This window comes from Eptesicus fuscus, chromosome 6, assembly GCF_027574615.1.
Source record: "Eptesicus fuscus isolate TK198812 chromosome 6, DD_ASM_mEF_20220401, whole genome shotgun sequence".
NCBI lineage: Eukaryota > Metazoa > Chordata > Mammalia > Chiroptera > Vespertilionidae > Eptesicus > Eptesicus fuscus.
The window spans coordinates 29510295-29523781 of record NC_072478.1 but is presented as its reverse complement, the minus strand read 5'-3'; the positions used below and the strand labels follow the sequence as shown (position 1 = coordinate 29523781).

The window sequence follows — 13487 nt, the reverse complement described above, 5'->3', positions numbered from 1 at the left end:
GTTGGTGGTGAGCATGGCCGGGCCATGGCTCTGCCGCTGTGACTGGAAATGAAGGCCGCGCTGGCCCGCGGCTGCCGCACTGTCGTGGCAACTTCTTGGAGTTCTTCACCCGCCATCACATGAACCTCAAGTTCTGGTAGGTGGACGACATTCCCGCGTCGGGCTGCTGCTCACTGACTGGAGCCAGGACATAAGGAAGGCGCTGCACCTGGCCATCCCCGCGATCAGTGCGTTCCCGGCCCAGGCAGACCCCGGCCCGGGCCGCTCACCGGACCCCTCCCCTCCTTCAGTGCCTAGCCCGGGAAAAGCTGAACCAAGTGGCAAACACCGTGCACCAGAAGATGGAACAGCTGTCCCAGGGGAAGATGTATTTCCCGGATAAGGGGATGGCCCATCCGCCCTAGGACACCCCCGACCGCCCACCCTTCGAACCTGACTTCCCTCCTCCCGCCAACCCCCATCAGGGTATTTCCCCAAGGAGCTTCAAGCCATCTTCTGGGAGCAGGTGCACCTCATCCAGAATGCCACCGTTGAAAGTGAGCTAGTGAGGGCTGAGGGAGGGGCGTGCTTCCCAGGGCCATAGGAGTATTTTACTCCCCTCATAGGCTGGGAGCCCCGGGGCCAGGGCCCGTAGCTGGGGCTGTTGTTATGTGGATAGGGTGTCAGTGCATCCAGGCATTATAACTCAGAGCCTGCGGCCAGCATGGGACCAGACAGAAATCCAGAAGCAGGGCATCTCCCTGAGAAGAACCCTTCTTTCATTCAGTGGGCGCCAGCAGGGCCCCTTGAAAGATAAATCCCATCTCTTCCTCCCTGCAACCTTCCCCAACTGGCCCCCAGAGGCACTGGTGAGTATTGCTGCCACCCTGTCCAGTGGCCACTCCATTCCAGGCTAGGAGCCACCCCAGGTGACTGATGGACAAACCCTAAGTCTTGGGCAGGCCTGAGAAGGTGGGCTGGAGTCAGGGACAGGCAGGGCCTGCTAAGAAGGTGCTCTCCATGCTCTTGTCCCTGCACAGGCCGCAATGATTGTCAGCATCACTGTGGTGAGTGAGCCTCTGTCCAGGCCATGTGTCCCTCCTCCTCCCTGCCTTTCATCCCGTGGGTAGGATGGGGGTGGGCACAACTGGCCCTCTGAACTCAGGGCCACATTGGCTCCACACCCTGTGTCCCCACAGTTGTCGGTGCAGTGGAACACAGCTGTGCAGGGCCTCCTCCTTTACATGAGAGTTGTAGAAATAATTGGCACAAGACCCCCCTCTCCAAACCAACATGAGTTTTATCAGTCAGTAGGCTATGTGCGAGGGCAGCCATCAGGAGGCAGGACCTGGACCCTGTGCTCAGGGCCCCAGATCATCTTGGTTAAAGGGTTCCTTCCCACAGTCTGGTCTTGCCCCTGCCCCAAGTGAGTAGCAGGGTTGTGGTTAGAACGTAGGAGGAACCCCCGCTCCCATGATGGATGTACCCCAGTGGAGGTACCTGGGGGTCATGGGGCTAACCAGGGCCCAGTCGTGTCTTTCAGACAGGGCACCAACATAAGGTGAGCTCCCCCTCTCCAAAGCCCTGGCCTGGTGGGAGTTGGGTGGGGACAAAACTTTGAGGGTCTGTCTGCAACCCTGTCACATGCCCTAGATGGGAGGAGGCCCAGGCCCCTAGCAAACACCTACCAGTTAGGTTGAGGTGGGGATGGGAAAGGAAGTACTGAGGCACCTGTTTCTCTCTGCAGCCTGGTATCACCAAGCTTCATGGGTCTAGAGCCCCCACACCTCATCAACCTGACACTGGAAAATGCTTCTGAGTGTTTGACACAGCACAAATAGCCTGCGGGCCCACTGGACCCCCCAGCTGCAATGTGGGGCCAGGACTCAGCTGGGCTGTCCCAGCCTGACTAGAGCAGGCTTGCTGCTCTCTGGGGGTCCCTGCACAACCCCATCAGAGCCCAGGCAGGGCCAAGACTGGGAGGGGAAGGGGGATAGATTGTATACAGCAGGTGCTAGGTGGGATCAGAACTATATGATGGATGATTAAATGTCCCTGACACTTCTCATCATGGAGCAGTCCCTGTAGGGGCAGGGAGAAACCATGTGAGGCATGGGCTGGGTCCCTGGGCAAGACACATCTGTTCATGGGCACAGGGTCCAAAGGTCAGGTCCCCACACCAATTTGATTGTGATTTGCCAGAGTGTACTTGGGCAGGCTCACCTGGAAAGGAGCCGGGGAGCGAGATGGTTCTGATGATTCAAGTGAGACTGCAGTCTAGTGAAACAGGGTTGGCTTCAGTGTATCATGGGGCTCAGGTCATCAGGTCACGTGGGACTGAACCTGTCCAAGGAACCCTACAGCACTGCTTCTGAAAACACTCCCCGTGGACTGTGATCCAGGCAGTATAGCTGTTGTAAGACGGGAGGGAGGCTCTCAAATGCTGCCCTGAGGTACCTGTCCTGTCTGTCCTGAGCAGGCACTCCTTTCTCGGCCTGGGTGCTGCTTCCCTGACTTCTTCCTCCAGCTCCCTCTTGTTCTTGGTCTGGAGGGGGACAGTGGGGGTTGAGTCACAGGACTCTTGAGGACCCCACACACCCTGCACGGCTTCCTACTGAAGTTTCCCTGACAGAATGCTAGCCACATTTTCACCTGTGTGTATATTCGGTAGGATTTAAACAAAACAGCATGAGAAAGGCGCTCACGTGGTATTTGGATAGAACAGTGGTCGGCAAACTGCGGCTTGCGAGCCACAAGCGGCTCGTGAGCCGCCGTTTGCCGCTCTGTTGACGAATGAGTTTGCCGATCACTGGGATAGACTGTCAAATAATGGAGTCGTGGGATGTCTTCAATAAACACAGGGAGGGGTGTGTGCCAGGAGCAGAGCTGGCTGATCACCAGGATCCTGGTCACTTCGTCACTGCTATGTCTCCTACCTTGGCCTCTGCCTTTCCAGCCCGAGGGCCTTGCAAGGGGTAGGCGTGCTACATGATGCACTTTTCCCCACTGAGAAGTGGAAAGAGCCTGCTGGCTGACGGTGGTAGGGGCAGGACTGGCGAGGCCTTTCTCCCAACTGGTGCTCCAAGTGGGCTTTGATGTGGGAGGGGCTGATCTTCACCCCCCTACACTAGGGGATTCAAGTTGTGATTGATTTGGGCTCTCTGTCCACTGACCCAGCCTGACCGGACTTGAGTCATCCCTGTCCATGCGTTGTCAGAAGAAGCCAGTGGCAATGTGGCGAATTAACACCAGCAGGGCTTTCCTTCTAGCATCTGCTCCCGCCACTCACCCAGCACACCCTCTTACCAGTGTGGTTTCTGGGAAAGGGAGGGTGATGGCCACCCTATTACTCCTAGTCCAGGGACCTGGATGGCACATGGGCATCATGTCAACTCCCAAGAGGATGAGGGTGTCCCACAGCCCCATCTGACTCTGAGCGACTCAGGCATGTTCACAGACCCCCGCAACTCCCCTGCCACCAGGGGATGACCCCCGCCAACAGGTAAATGCCTATTTTGCAAGTTTATTGGATCATCTTGACACAAAATCATGACAGCAGCGTGATATGTCTCCTTTACATGGGAATGTTGATAGCAAATTCTTATATAACACATCATACAATTTCGAGATTCTAGAATCACTGCACAGGATTCTGCAATAGATTACATGCTAAAGTGACAGTTTTCATCAAAAGGATAGTTAAAACATCATTGAGGACCATCATCTCTGAGGAAAGTCTCACCGGGGTGGGCCAGAGTCCCCTTGCCCTGCCCATGAGACGCATTAAGGGACCCGACCTCCCCAGGACGCATGTGCTTCACCATCAGAACCATGGAACCCAGGCCTGGGCCTTCCCAGCAGCTGTGGATATGATGGGAGGACAAACCCTATGGCTCACCATACCAATGTCAACCGAGACCTATTTTACTGAAAAGGAAACAAAACAATGTCCAGTCCCTTTGTTGGTAAGGGTCCTGAATAAATCCCTACCCAGATTGCAGTCCTCACCCCTACGCCTTGCAATCCATTGCCATTCTCTACCCGGCACACAAACACAGCAGTGGGACACAATGCAATGGACAACGGCTTGCATGACCATTTCCCCACCATGTTTCCTGGCGAGAGAGAACTGACTGGCTGTGAGGTGTAAAGGGGAATGTCACTGTGGTGAGCAGCCAGCCCATTTCTCGCCTCCCAGGTGGGGACTTGGAGATTAGTGGGATTGGATGACTTCACAGAAGCAGGACGTGCCTCCCTGCCCTGTCCGCTGAAGACCCATCACCCAGGCCCACCCAGTCCTGGCTTGGACGGTGGTCACACTCATTCCTTGAACAGCTCTTGCGGCCACGTGCAGTTGACCCCGGCTACAGGAGTCACTGATGGTTTGAGGACTGGAACAGGGTTTCTCCCCAAAGAGAGTGGGAAGAGTCAAAGTAAAAAAGATGACAGGAGAAATCAGTGAACATATGACCTCAATGTCTAACCGTGACGACAGTGGACTTAACGCCGGGCTGATAAGTACATGCGACAAAGGAGAAACTAGCATTTGGAACCTGTCTCTCCTTCACATCCTCTCTGTGGTGGCCTCAGTGACAACAGTCAGCACGTGGCCAATGTAGCCTTCATCTCCTCCAGCAGGTTGCTGAGCAGTGTGGCATCGCTGCACTTCCCATCCACCGATACAGACTTCTCACCCTGAAAAAGGGAAAACGCAGTCCAGTATGTTGAAAAGTGCATGAAAATCCTGCCTCATGAATACATGTACTGTACTTTTGATTTTTCCAAATGCTGTCCCTATGTAGGGGTGCTTTCAAAATCAGAACAAACGAGGAACTGTGGAACTTGGACTAAGGCCTGCAGTGGTGGCCAGGGGCCCACAACTGGAATCAGAACCCTGGGAAGAGCTTGACAGCTCGGGCAAAGTGACCTGCAAAACTGTTCATGAACTGAGGACCTGCCTGAAGGTGAGCACACATGGCCCTCACCCTGACGAGCCAAAACACCAGACCCTGAGAACACACAGCACCACCCAGCCCTGGCCCCACGCATGGGGGCATGTGAGCAGCTCCGTGCTGTGGAGGACAAAGGTGTGAAAATTGCAGTAGGAGCCTATGCATCAACATTCTCCCCAGGATTTAAGGCTCACAAACTTGGCATATTCAAAATATCTGGGATATAGTCCCAAATTACTCAGCATATAAAGACCAGGGTATCTCAGCTCACTGGGAAAGACAATCGATACAACACCCACACTGAGATGAAGCAGATGTCAGACGGATCTGACAGAGCTGATGAAGTGGCTGCTATGGAATCTCGCAGAAGCAATCACAACACTCTTGAAACAAAGAGAAAACAGAGCACCTCAGGAAATAGAAGATGTAAAGAAAAACCTCATAGAAACATTAAACCAGAAATGTGATAATCAAAATAAAAATCTCACTGAATGGGTTCAACAGCAGAGGAAAGAGTCAACAACAAATGAACTTGACAACAAGTTACTAGAAATACTGCAGTCTGAACAGACAGCACAAGGGACTGAGGGAACATGGGGTGGACAGAACCTCAAAGACTTGAAGAATGGTAACAAAGTCTGGGTTCAGGTCTCTGGGCTGCCAGGAGATGATAAAAAAAATGCAGTGCTGCAATATTTAATAATATCCAAAACTCCCCAAATTTTACAAAGAAATAAATGCAAAGATTCACCAAGTTCAACACACTCTGAACAGATAAACCCAAAGAATTAAATGCCCAGAAACATCATAAACTCCTGGAAATTGGAGACAAAGAAAAATCTTGAGAACAGCCAGAGAAAAAGTTGAACTCCCTATCCTATCCTCCTACATAATAAAGAGCTAACATGCAAATGGTCATTGCACCCTCGCACCAGGGCTGGGGGACCTGAGGCCACGCCCCCCCATCCAGTGGGGCTTGACGGAAACCTGAGGCTGCGCCCCTCGCCCTGCGGGGCTTGACTGGGGTGGGGCCAGCTGGGTCTGGGTCTCACACGATTTTGAGGCTTGTGTGAGTGGGCGGGGACTTGACTCTGGGTCCCACAGCATGCCCCAGACTCTGATAGGAGGGAGATTTTCATATACATTTCACTAATTTTCTTTTATCTCTGACACTTCTATTATAGAGAAGGGCAAATAGCAATATTAAAATATTTCCTCTAATTCCCTTTTAATGTGCACGAATTTCGTGCACCAGGCCACTAGTATAAAGAATAAAGGTACAGTGGAGTGCAACTTCTCATCAGAAACCATGGGTTCCAAGTGGAAATGGCATATTTTTAAAGTTAGTTGGTCTCTGACTTAGAATTTTTAGACTTTAATGCCAAACTTTGAATCTAGATATTTTCCTGGCTAGTGGTATGCAATACAATTTCTCTTGTGATGCTGGGCTCCTGTTGGCCCCATGATCATGACAGAGAACAACACATTCCAGTATGCTGTGTTGGTTACGTTTTCTGGATCTTGTGTTTTGTACACCTATAAGGCAGGCTGGGCAAAGTTCTGATATTCGCTGGTTAGGTGTATCAAATTTTTTTTTTTTAACATTTTGAGAGAGAGAGAGACAGAAACATGAAGAGAAGAGACATTGATTTGTTGTTCTACTTATTTATGCATTCATCAGTTGATTTTTTAAAAAATATTTTTATTGATTTTGGAGAGGGAAAGAGAGAGATAGAAACATCAATGATGAGAGAGAATCATTGATTGGCTGCCTCCTACATGCCCCCTACTGGGAATTGAGCCCACAACCCGGGCATATGCCCTTGACTGGAATCAAACCCAGGACCCTTCAGTCCACAGGCTGATGCTCTATCCACTGAGATAAACCAGGTAGGGCACATTAGTTGATTTTAAAAAATTGATTTTTACTGATTTTTTGGAGAGAGAGGAAGGGAGAGGGAGAGAGAAACATAGATGTGAGAGCAGAACATCAATCAGCTGCCAACTGCACTCCCTAATGGGGACTGAGCCCGCAACCCAGGTATGTGCCCTGACCAGGAATTTTTTTGTGCATGGGATGAAGCCCAAACAACTGAGCCACACCAGCCAGGGCCACTGGTGATTTTTTTTTTTTAATATATATTTTATTGACTTTTTACAGAGAGGAAAGGAGAGGGATAGAGAGTTAGAAACATTGATGAGAAACATCGACCAGCTGCCTTCTGCACACCCCCTACTAGGGATGTGCCCGCAACCAAGGCACATGCCCTTGACCGGAATCAAACCCGGGACCCTTGAGTCCGCAGGCCAACACTCTATCCACTGAGCCAAACCAGTTAGGGCAACTGGTGATTTTTTATTGTTGTTAATCCTCACCTGAGAATATTTTTTTCTACTAACTGATATAGAAAAGAGTGAGAGGGAGGGAGGGAGAGAAGGAGGGAGGAGAGAAACATCAATGTGAGAGAGACACATCAATTGGTTGCCTCTCGCATGCACCCAGTGGCTGGGGATTGAACCTACAACCCAGGTATGTGCCCTTGACTGGAAATTGAACCTGTAACCCTTTGGTGTGGGGGCCTATGCTTTATCCACTGAGTGACATTGGCCGGGATGGTTGATTCTTGCATGTGCCCTGACCAGGGATCAAACCTACAACCTTGGTATGTTGCTCTAACCAACTGAGATACCCAGCCAGAGTCTCAAATGAATTTTCGACTTACGGTGTATTTTTCAGGACATAACCCATTGCAAATTAAGGAGCATTGTACCAAGAGAAAAGGCTAGCAAAGGCAGAATTGTATATGCAGCAAAGGTAGCCCTGAGGAATGATGAAATCCTATATAATAAAAGGCTAATATGCAAATTGACCAAACGGCGGAACAACGCTCAACACAGGAGCTGCCCCCTGGTGGTCAGTGCGCTCCCACAGGGGAGCACCGATCAGCCAGAAGCTGGGCTCACAGCTTGTGAGCGCAGCAGCGGTGGCAGTCCCACCTCTGCAGCAGAGCTAAGGATGTCTGACTGACAGCTTAGGCCCGCTCCCCTAAGCTGTCAGTCAGACATCCCCTGAGGGCTCCCAGACAGCGAGAGGGCGCAGGCTGGGCTGAAGAACACCGCCCTCCCCGCCACTGAGTGCACAAATTTCATGCACTGGGCCTCTAGTAAAGAATAACCAGCTGAAGCACAACTGAGAGAATCTATAGCCAACAGATCTGTCCTAAAAGAATTGCTGAAACAGCCCAGCTGGTGTGGGTCAGTGGTTGATTGCTGACCTATGAATCAGGAGGTCGAAGTTTGATTCCCAGTCAGGAAACATGCCCGGGTTGTGGGCTTGATCCCCAGTGGGAAGCAGCTGATCAATGATTCTCTCTCATCATTGATGTTTCTATCTCTCCGTTTCCCTTCTTCTCTGAAATTAATAAAAAAATTTTTAAAAATTGCTAAAACAAAGTTCTTCAGACAGAAGGGACTGAGCCAGAAGAAGACATGAACATTAGGAATGAGAACAATAGAAATGGTCAACACATGGGAAAGCACAACAGACACTTGCTCCCGAGTTCTCTGAAATCTATCAAGGATCGAAAACAAAGTATAATGTGATGTAATGGCATCTTTGATGTCTGCAAGTGCAATACAAAAACTGCTCACAGAGGGGAGGGTCAAGGGACGGATAGGGTGGTGACATACCCATATTCCACCTGAAGTTTTTATATTGATCTTTGAAAAGATCAATGAAATTGAGACTGTTAGATAAATTCAGGTCAAAGCTGCAAGTATGCAGTCCTCAAGTGTCATAGAAAAGCAATTCACCGATGACTGATCTCTCTAGAAGTGTGCACTCTTAATGTATAGTGATGAGAAACTATTATTTCATTATATTTTCATTAAAAGCTTGACTGAAAATTTAAATATATAAATAAAATTGATAAACTCTAGAATAACCAAGAAAATGAGAACACAGACAATAGTGTGGTGAAGGCTTGGGAGGGGTGAGTGTGGGGAGGAGGGGAAAAAACAAAAACCAAAACCCAAAGGAGACATCTGTAAAATTTCAACAATAAAGAAAAAAATTTAAAAAACAAGAAAAATGAGAGAAGACACAAACTGCTAACGTCAGAATTGAAGGAAAGTAATGACTACTGACCACTTGGGCATTCTAAGAACAAGAGGACCACAAATGACTCTGCCCACATCAATTAATTAGGTAACTTAGGGGAAACAAACTAATTCCTTGAAAACTACAAACTACCAACACTCACCTGAGGGGAAACAGAGACATTGAGGATCCTATGACTATTAAATAAAAGGAATGTGTAGGTAAAAACCTCCCAAAAAAGAAACCTCCAAGCCTGGATGGTTTCCCTGGTGGATTCTGCAAAACGTGTAAGGAAGAAATACATGAATTATACACAACCTCTTCCAGGAAATGCAGGAGGGGAGAATAGCTCCCCACCTCATGTGATGAGGCCATGGGTGCCCTGAGGCCCAAACCCAGCAGAAAACGCAAGGCCAACTGTCCTCATGAACATGGGCTCCAGGGACCTCAGCAGAGCAGTCACAGACTGAACTCAGCCATGTGTTACATTGGAGAGTCTGCAGGGACTAGAGGGAGGAGACATGGTGTGAGGGGCATGGTGGCAAGGAGTGAGAAGGCTGCCTTCATGTAGGCTCACCTTTTTCACTAGGAGGCAGACGTGGTGACCCTGGATGGATCGGCTGTACAGGGAGGCGCAGGAGTCCACTCGCTCCACAACTGCAACAGAGCAAGTGGGTGAGGCCAATGTGGCCCTGAGGGGAGCAGAGGGAGAACCATGTGTTAGCAAAGACTCCGGCCTACCAGTCTCATCAAATCCCTTACCAGAAAAATGGTGATGAAAGCAGATCTTTGTCAAAAGGTTCTGGAAGGACATATTAATGCCATCAACCTTGATTGAGCTCATGCTCAGGTCCCCAGACTCCAGCAACTTGGCAAAGGCGTCACTGTGGAAAAGACATAGGACAGGGAGGCTAATAGGCAGGCTCCCCAGCATCAAGGCAGACAAAGCCCCCAGCTGTGGAGGTGGGACCCCTCCTGTGTGCCAATGACTTGGGAGGTCTCCAAGGGTCTTATAAGATATCATGGGGTAAACTGTGCCTTCCCCACCCAATTCCTATGTTGAGCCCCGAACTCCAGGACCTCAGAATGTGACTATATTGGGAGATGGGGGTCACCAGGGGGCCCTCATCCACATAACTGGGTCCTTATAAAAGATCAGGACAGAGGGATGACCATGTGAGGACACACAGAACATGGCGTCTACATGCCAAAGACAGAGGTCTCAGAAGAAATCAACCTGCCAACACCTTGATCTAGGATTCCAACCTCCAACGCTGTGAGAGAGAACCAATGTTTGCTGTTTGAGCTGCTTAGCCTATGGTGTTTGTTATGTGGCCTGAGCTGCTGACATGGCAGAGGAGCCAGAGTTTCTGCACTACCTACAAGCTGGTCACCCAACCCTACTGCCTTTTTACACCTTAGGTCAGAGGACTTTGTGAGGTGACTGCAGAGAGAGAGCCTCACACAACAGTAAAGTGGGGTGGGACCCACTCTGACTGCCCCATGGGACTCGGGGTGAAGGTGGGAAGGGAAGGCAGGTGGGCTCATGCACCTGTAGCACGGAGTCGTGATCAAGTATGAGGTGCAGCTGAAGTGCAACTTGAAGTCCAGCTTCTCGTGGGTAGAGCCCTCGTCGTTCTGTGGGAGCAGGGGTGCAGGGTGAGTAGGGAGGAGGGGCTGGATGAGTGGGATGCAGGGACTATGCCTGAGAGCTCCAGAGCAGGGTGAGTGGGGAGTGGGGGCCAGGCCTTGAGCTTGGAAGCAGGATTACTAGGGAAAGGGGCAGGGTCTTCGAGCTCAGATGCATCCAGGTAATCTGGGAGTGGCTCCCATGCAGGGCCTCACTTGCTCTCTGGATACCCAGCCCTGGATTCTGGATGTGCTTGGAGTGGTGTGGGGTTAATGTAGGCCATTCCACTACCTCAGGCCCCGCATACCTTAGCAATAAATGACAGGGTTCCCTTGAGTTTCTGGGCCATGATGATACTCTGAATGGTGAACACAAACTGAGCTTCGTTGGAGATGCCTGGTGAGGGGGGAAGGGAGAGAGAGGCAGGCTGGCCTGAGAAGCTGCACGAAGCCAGCCCCCCGGAAGCAGGTGAGTGGGCATCCCTAGGACCGAAGGAAGGAGGTGTGATAAGAATGAGCTCAAGCCTGAGAGAATGCCTGGCCTCCACTGAGCCCTGGACGTCAGCCATTGCTCACCTGGAGGCAGCTGGAAAGGCACGGGGACGCCGTCATGGACAGAGGAGCCCTCTGGCCGGGCCAGTTTGGTGTTGAGTGAGTCCAGCACGTTGAGCTCCATGCTCTTCAGGAAGCTGCTGCTCTGGTTTTCCAGTACAATGAACACGGTGACCTGGCTGTCCTTCTGTAGGCTGCCCTGAATGTCGTATGTCTGCAAAGCAAGGCTGGGCTGAGTGGTTGTGGTGGGAGCCCATGGGACCTATTCTGGGCCAGCACAGGGGCCCAAGGGAACACAACACCCATTCCATAAGCTCAGAAGAGTGGGGAGGAATGCTTCCTAGTCCTCACTGAAAGCCTCGTCTCCGTTCTGTCTGCAGTATTTAGCTATTCCTGTCCTTTCTTCAAGAACAGCTTGCCATCCCATCTGCCCCTGACCTCACCCACAGTGAGCAGGCCTTGCTATCACACGTGACGTGGGGTTCTTTCCATGGAGAGACTGCCAATGGGGGACGCACAGTTGGAGCCACTCATGCCCCTCATGGTGCAGCCACCTCCCCCCTCCCATACAAAGGGACCCCAAGCTACCCACCAGCGCCTCTGAAATGCCTGCATTACTCACCATTTTAACGTAGGAATTCTCAGCCAGGAGAGAGTAGCTGGACATGGGCTGGGAACAAAGGAAAACGATTCAGCTTTGGTTCACCAGAGCCTTAGAGTGCCCTCACTAAACAAAGTCGGCGGGAGCTGCCAAGTGCTCTGGGTTGAAATAGTAGGACTGTGAGATTTGGGGGCAAGGAGCCCTCCCCACCCACAACACAAGTTTACGCCCAGGGGATTCCAATACCAGCATGGTGAGAGGTGAACCCCGCCCCCCCCCTCCACCAATGTCCACAGTCAGACCCTAGGGACCACCAGCCCACCGCCTAAGGCCCGACAGACTGCCACAGCTGGCTCCTAAGAGGTAAGTAAAGTACCCCTCACCGGAAGAGGCTCATGGAGTGCGCCGTTCTCCAGGGGTTCTGCCACCCCATCATTTGCAGGAGGCTTCTTCTTGGATTTCTTCTTGTCTTTGGGTCTCTCCTCCTTTTCCTTCTTATGCTTCTTCTTCTTATGCTTGGATGGTTTCTGAAGCCAGAGCATAGGTCAGGGTCAACCCCAAACTTTTATGGCGAGGCCCTCCCCTCATGTACCCTGGCTGAAGACACAGGGACCAAATGCACCCAGGTAAGGGTCAGATGTCAGGGTGGATGGGCCAAAAACCCCCCAGGGTCCATGGGGAATGGACAAAGCTCAGTACAGCTGAGATAAGAACCTGGGAACTCACTGCCGGACAGTTGCTGCTGATTTGGAGCAAAAACATACCGGGGAAAAGAGCAAGAATTCATTCAATGGCCCAGCAAATAGGAAACTCCTCAGAAAAAAACCCAAGAATTGAAAACCTATGTCCACACAGAAACTTGCCCACATGTGTTCAAAGCAGCAGGATTCACAACAGCCAAGAAGTGAAAACTCCAAAAGCACTTCAGTAGACGAAAGGATAAGTACAAGTCGTCCATTCGCACTGGAACATTACTCAGCCATGGAAAGGCGTGAAGCACTGACACAATGTGGATGGACTTTGAAAACAATGCTCAGTGAGAGGAACCCAACACAAGGGTCACAGTGTGTGATCCCATTTATGTCCAAAACAGGCAAAATCAGAGACAGGAAGTAGATTGGTGGTTGTCGGGCTGGGCAGGGGTCAGCCTTCCTGGGGTGGTGACTACTGATGGCAACAGGTTCTTTTTTTGGGAAGAGAGGATGACGAAATGTTCTGGAATTAGGCAGATGGTTGCACAACTCTTAGAATGTACCACCAACCACTAGTGAACTGTTCACTTTAAAGGGCGAGCTTTGTGGTATGAGTTACAACTCAATAAAAACCAGAACCCCATAAACACAGCGACAGGAGACCACCATCAGGTCAATGGCCCCACTGGAAGGATTTGGGCAACAGGTAACCACCCTCCACCCCTGAACCTGTCTCTCCACCAGCCCTGAGTGTAGGTGCATGGCCCACCCCAATGAGAACGACCAGGTGGGAATCCTCACCTTCTCAGAGTCTCGTTCCTCCTCCTCCTCCTCCTCCTCATCTTGCTCCTGTCTCTTGGGTTCCTCACGCTCTTCCTCAGGAGCAGTGATGACTGTGCTCACTGTTGGCTCTTCCTGCAGGGAACACGGTGGTGGAGGCTCAGGGGTGAGTGGGGGGTGGAGGAGGGAGAGGGTAGCCAGAA

General features: G+C 51.0%; 2 protein-coding genes across 2 annotated transcripts in view; one reads left to right on the top strand and one right to left on the bottom strand.

Moving 5' to 3' along the window:
• The first annotated feature begins 24 nt into the window (after positions 1-24).
• IZUMO4 (IZUMO family member 4) lies at positions 25-1934 on the top strand. Its single transcript, XM_054718366.1, is given in 8 exon segments — positions 25-73; positions 76-162; positions 165-227; positions 298-375; positions 462-536; positions 1020-1050; positions 1523-1540; positions 1727-1934. Coding segments are annotated over 8 exon segments (495 nt in total). The 3' UTR covers positions 1821-1934.
• A 1552-nt stretch (positions 1935-3486) lies between these two features.
• The window catches only part of AP3D1 (adaptor related protein complex 3 subunit delta 1), a 41208-nt gene continuing 31207 nt past the window's right edge, over positions 3487-13487 (bottom strand). The window contains exons 24-32 of the mRNA XM_008150668.3: positions 13306-13419; positions 12196-12339; positions 11834-11881; positions 11236-11425; positions 10968-11056; positions 10583-10668; positions 9793-9914; positions 9608-9687; positions 3487-4674 (exon numbers count right to left, since the gene is read on the bottom strand). Of these exons, the coding sequence (XP_008148890.2) occupies positions 4579-4674; positions 9608-9687; positions 9793-9914; positions 10583-10668; positions 10968-11056; positions 11236-11425; positions 11834-11881; positions 12196-12339; positions 13306-13419 (969 nt within the window). The 3' untranslated portion in view covers positions 3487-4578. The remainder of the gene's footprint in view (positions 4675-9607; positions 9688-9792; positions 9915-10582; positions 10669-10967; positions 11057-11235; positions 11426-11833; positions 11882-12195; positions 12340-13305; positions 13420-13487) is intronic.